General features: G+C 35.2%; 1 protein-coding gene across 1 annotated transcript; it reads right to left on the bottom strand.

The window, feature by feature from the left end:
* Window positions 1-2,916: 2,916 nt before the first annotated feature.
* LOC130845288 (olfactory receptor 13C3-like) lies at window positions 2,917-3,831 on the bottom strand. The gene has a single exon (XM_057722281.1). The coding sequence runs from the start codon at window positions 3,829-3,831 to the stop codon at window positions 2,917-2,919; it is 915 nt and encodes a 304-aa protein (XP_057578264.1).
* Window positions 3,832-4,895: the final 1,064 nt, after the last annotated feature.

The following is a 4,895-nucleotide window of genomic DNA, read 5'->3' on the forward strand; positions in this document are numbered from 1 at the left end:
TTTACAATAGCCAGGACATGGAATCAACCTAAATGTCCATCAACAAATGAATAGATAAAGAAGATATGATACATATATACAATGGAATATTACTCAGCCATAAAAAGGAATGAAATTGGGCTATTTGTAGTAAGGTGGATGGACTTAGAGTCTGTCATATAGAGGGAAGTAAGTCAGAAAGAGAAAAACAAATATTGTATGCTAACACATTTATATGGAATCTAAAAAAATGGCACTGATGAACCTAGTGGCAGGGCAGGAATAAAGACGCATATGCAGAGAATGGAGTTGAGGACATGCTGGGGAGGGGAGGTGGCACGAAGTGAGAGAGTAGCATTGACATATATACTCTATCAAATGTAAAATAGTTGGCTAGTGGGAAGCTGCTGCATAGTAGGGGGAGGTCAACTCGAAGTTTTGTGATGACCTAGAGGGGTAGGATAGGGAGGGTGGGAGGCAGGCTCAAGAGGGAGGGTATATGGGGATATATGTATACATACAACTGATTCATTTTGTTGTAGAGTAGAAACTAACACAACATTGTAAAGCAATTATACTCCAGTAAAGATCTGACAAAAAATAAAGGAGAAAAAGGAAACAAAGAGGAAAAAGATTGAAAAAAAGTGAACAGACCATTAATTGGTTGAGACAATTTTAAGTGGTCTAATATACATATAATTGGAGTCCAAAAAAAGAAAAATGTTGGCAAAATAATATTTACAGAAATAATGAGTGAAAAATTTCTAAATTTGATGAAAACAATAAATATACAGACACAAGACTCTCAATAGCCAAAAGAACTAAAAACAGGAGGAAAACCTCACCAAGGTTCATCATAATCAAGTTGCTTAAACTCAGAAGAAGAGATATATTATATTCCTAAGAGAGAACTTTATTCCTCTCCAGGGGTGACAAGACTTCCCCTTGAACAGTGCAAGCCAGAGATAACAACATCATTAAAGTACTGAAAGAAGAAAGTTTCACTATAGAATTCTATACCCAATGTACATATTTTTTTAAAGTTAAAATTTTTCCCTGCAACAGTCTTAGAATCCACCCTTGTTCCTTTTTAGTGGAAAAGTGCATCTAGAAATCACGATCTGGCATTAGATGTACAATTCCTATTAGCATATCACTGCTCCCAAGCCTTCTTGGTGGGCATATCTGGGGAATAAATATGCTTTTATACATACATGTGTACGTGTATGTATACACACATTTACAAACATTTACATTCATATTAATTTCTCGCTATATATACCTATATCTATCCATCATCTCTCTTTCTCTGTGTATATTACTCTATATACCTCTATGTATTGAAAGCCATGAGTTCACACTATCTCCAATTCTAATTCACTACCACAGAGTTTATTCTAGTTTTTCCCCTTTGCATGTGTGTAACTCCTCTGACAGTGAAAACCTGGCTCTCCCTGTACTTCATATATTTACTTGTCAATTGTTTTATCCCCTGTATATAAGTGAGCTCCCATTTCTTTTGATTTACGTTACCTTCGGTCACCCCACCGTTCCCAAACTAACATCCTTTTCTTCTTATAACATGACAATGATCACAAGGGGAATTTTAATTTCAATATTTGTCCTTATAGTCAATAAATTTTGATAGACAAAACTACAAACAAAATGTGTGTGGTTATACTTCTAAAAATACATTTTAGAAAGAAGTTATAGGTCATAAGACGAGATTAATTATAGAAGCACTGTTCTTAATTACTCCAACCTCTCAGAACACATGTATATGCAAATCCTTATAGTACAAGGGTGAAGGATGCAAATGCATCTTTATCTCCTTACTTTTTATTTTTCCTTTTTTTTATTGAAGTATAGTTGATTTACAATATTATATTAGTTTCAGGTATACAACATAGTGATTCAACATTTTTATATATTATACTCCATTTAAAGTTATAAATAATAATGGATATATTTCCCTCTTCTGCATAATATATCCTGTTGCTTATTTATTTTATACATGGTAGTTTGTGTCTCTTAATCACATATCCCTATCTCATCTCATTCCCCCTCCCTTCCCTCTCCTTACTGGTGATCACTAGTTTGTTCTCTATACCTGTGAGTCTGTTTCTGTTATGTTACATACATTCATTTGTTTATTTATTAGATTTCATATAAAAGTGATAACACAGAATATTTTTCTTTCTCTGTCTGACTTATTTCACTAGGCATAATACACCCTAGGTCCATCCATGTTTTTGCAAATGGAAGAATTTCATTATTTTTTTGTGCGTGAGTAATATTCTATTATGTATATACCACATCTTCTTTATCTATTGATGGGCACTTAGATTGCTTCCATAACTTGGCTATTGTAAATAATGCTTTTACTGGGGGTAACTTTTGGAAGGATTTTCAAAAGATATAACACTTAAAATGTCTTAGGTGGGTACAATGCCACCATAGGAGAAATGTGATAGTGGGGATTAAGTGGCATATACTATTGTCATTAAGTGTGAAAGAACATGGTATATTGGGATAACTCCATAGTGAATGAAGCATAGTGTGTGTAAAGGGAGTGGGAGATACATGGGGAGGGAAAGAAGAAAGAAAAATATGTGCAAGAAAAATTAGGCGGGTGCCAGATCAAATTCCTGGGTAAAACAAAAACAAAACAAACAGAAAAAAACATGAACTCAAAAGATTCTCTCAAAACAGTGAATGAAAAATACATGTTTTGCTTATTAAGTAGACGTGTCCTACATTTTATGTTATTATATATTCATAAAAGATAAAGTTAGATTATTACTTTGAAATTTCTTTCCAACTCTTAAATTCTATGATTTTACATATAATCTTTATTTCCTTTGTTCTGTTTATATTAACAACCTTGCCTCCAATATACGAGCTTATTTTGTGCATAAACTCAAAGATGGACATTCCTCATCCTTTCTTCCAAAACTTTTTCATAGCTGCGTGCACCTCTGCATTCCTCAGGCTGTAGATGATAGGATTGAGCATGGGTGTGACTGCTCCATAGAACAGGGCAATCAGTTTGTCAAAAGCAGAATCTTTGGATTTTGGCTTCATATACATGAAGAGGATTGTCCCATAAAACAGAGTCACCACTGTAATGTGGGCTGAGCAGGTGGAAAAAGCCTTTTTTCTTCCTTCAGCTGATTTGATTCTTAGGACAGTAGAAAGGATGAAAATGTAGGAGACACAAATCAACAGTAATGGAACAAACAAAAATATCACATTGCCCAACATTATAGTAATCTCATTCAAGGAAATATCTGTGCAAGCCAACTTGACAAAGGCCAATATTTCACAAGCAAAATGGTTGATGACATTTTTTCCACAGAAGGGCAACCGTATTGCAAGAATTGTTTCTGTCAATGAGTTGAAAAAACCCAGTCCCCAGGAGAGAGCTGTCATCTGAATACAAAGTGCCTTGCTCATGATGATGGGGTATCTCAGAGGGACACAGATGGCTAGGTAACGGTCATATGCCATCACTGCTAGGAGCACACACTCTGTAGACCCCATAGTGTAAGACACAGACATCTGAACAACACATCTAGTAAAGGAGATGGTTTTCTTCTCTGAGAGAAAGTATATCAGCGTTGAGGGGATAAAGGAGGATGTGTACCAAATGTCAAGGAAGGAAAGATTACCAAGGAAGAAGTACATAGGGGTGTGAAGGTGGGAATCCAGGAAAGTGAGGATGATCAAGGTACCCAGGAGGATCACCAGGTACATCAGCAAGCACATCACAAAAAGGATTTTTTCAGCTCTTGGATACTCAGAAAGTCCCTGTAGAATGAACTCAATCTCTGTCCAATTATTCCTTTCCATTTTCCTTCTTCATACCTTGAGTAACCTAGAAGAAATGTGGGTTTAAGTATTCTACACAGTGTTATCATACAAAGTAAGAGATCATTGGAGGAAAGGCAACAAATGTGTCAGTACTAGCTGGAGTGGGTTTACAGCTGTGAGTTTAGCTTTTCAAATTCCTTTTCTAGGTCATAAATTAGGGGATAGGAGAGACGCAATAATTACATTGGTAGTTTATTAAAAATACAAGCTTCTATGTTCCATTTCCTGAGATTGTGATGCACCCAGTCTGAGTCAAGGAAGAACTATTTGCATTTTAATAAACATTTCTTATTCAGTTGACCCACATACTTACTTAGAATATAATTATTTTGGAGATAGCATGCTTAATCTCTTAAAAATATCGAGTTGTTTCATCTTATAACATGCCGGTCATTAACAATAACATTGGTTAAGCATTTTACAATTTACAAATATGCTCACAGATATTACTTACTTTATCATCACTATAATTCTCTGAGGAAAATAAAGTTCATAGAGATAAAAGTATGTTAAAACACAGTAGTTGAACAAACCAATATTCAAATCTACATTTTCTGACTTTGCATCCTGTCTTTTTAACTGCATTGTTATAGCCCTCCCAAAATTATGTAAGTTGTCTAAGGAGTGGGAATAAGGCATCTTTTAAAATAATGTTCCTCAGGTGATTCTCTTGTGCAGCTGAGAAAGAGAATCACCCGTCTAGTGAAGTGTTTCCAAATTTTAGTATACAGATGAGTCACATGGGGAATCTTTCTAAAAAGATTCTCAATCAGTGGATCTGAAGTGAGTTCTAAGATCTGAATTTACTAACATGTTTCCAGATACTGCTGATGCTGCTTGTCTACAAGCATATGAATAGCAAGGCCTTTTGGACCAGAAGGATAATAGATAGTATAGAGGAAATTACTTTCATTACTCTTGCAATGCAGGCATACCATTTAAGGAGCAGTGAACAAATACTCTGTTAAATTGCACTGCGCCTGAAACGGTTTCCACCTTTAACTTTACTTCCCTAAAATGAATTCCCAGAATCTGGGAAGAAG

The sequence above is a fragment of the Hippopotamus amphibius genome, chromosome 2 (assembly GCF_030028045.1).
Source record: "Hippopotamus amphibius kiboko isolate mHipAmp2 chromosome 2, mHipAmp2.hap2, whole genome shotgun sequence".
Classification (NCBI taxonomy): Eukaryota; Metazoa; Chordata; class Mammalia; order Artiodactyla; family Hippopotamidae; genus Hippopotamus; species Hippopotamus amphibius.

What these genes read in the sequence shown, in the direction of transcription:
- LOC130845288 (XM_057722281.1), bottom strand. Translation starts at nt 3,831, where the DNA reads ATGGAAAGGAATAATTGGACAGAGATTGAGTTCATTCTACAGGGACTT.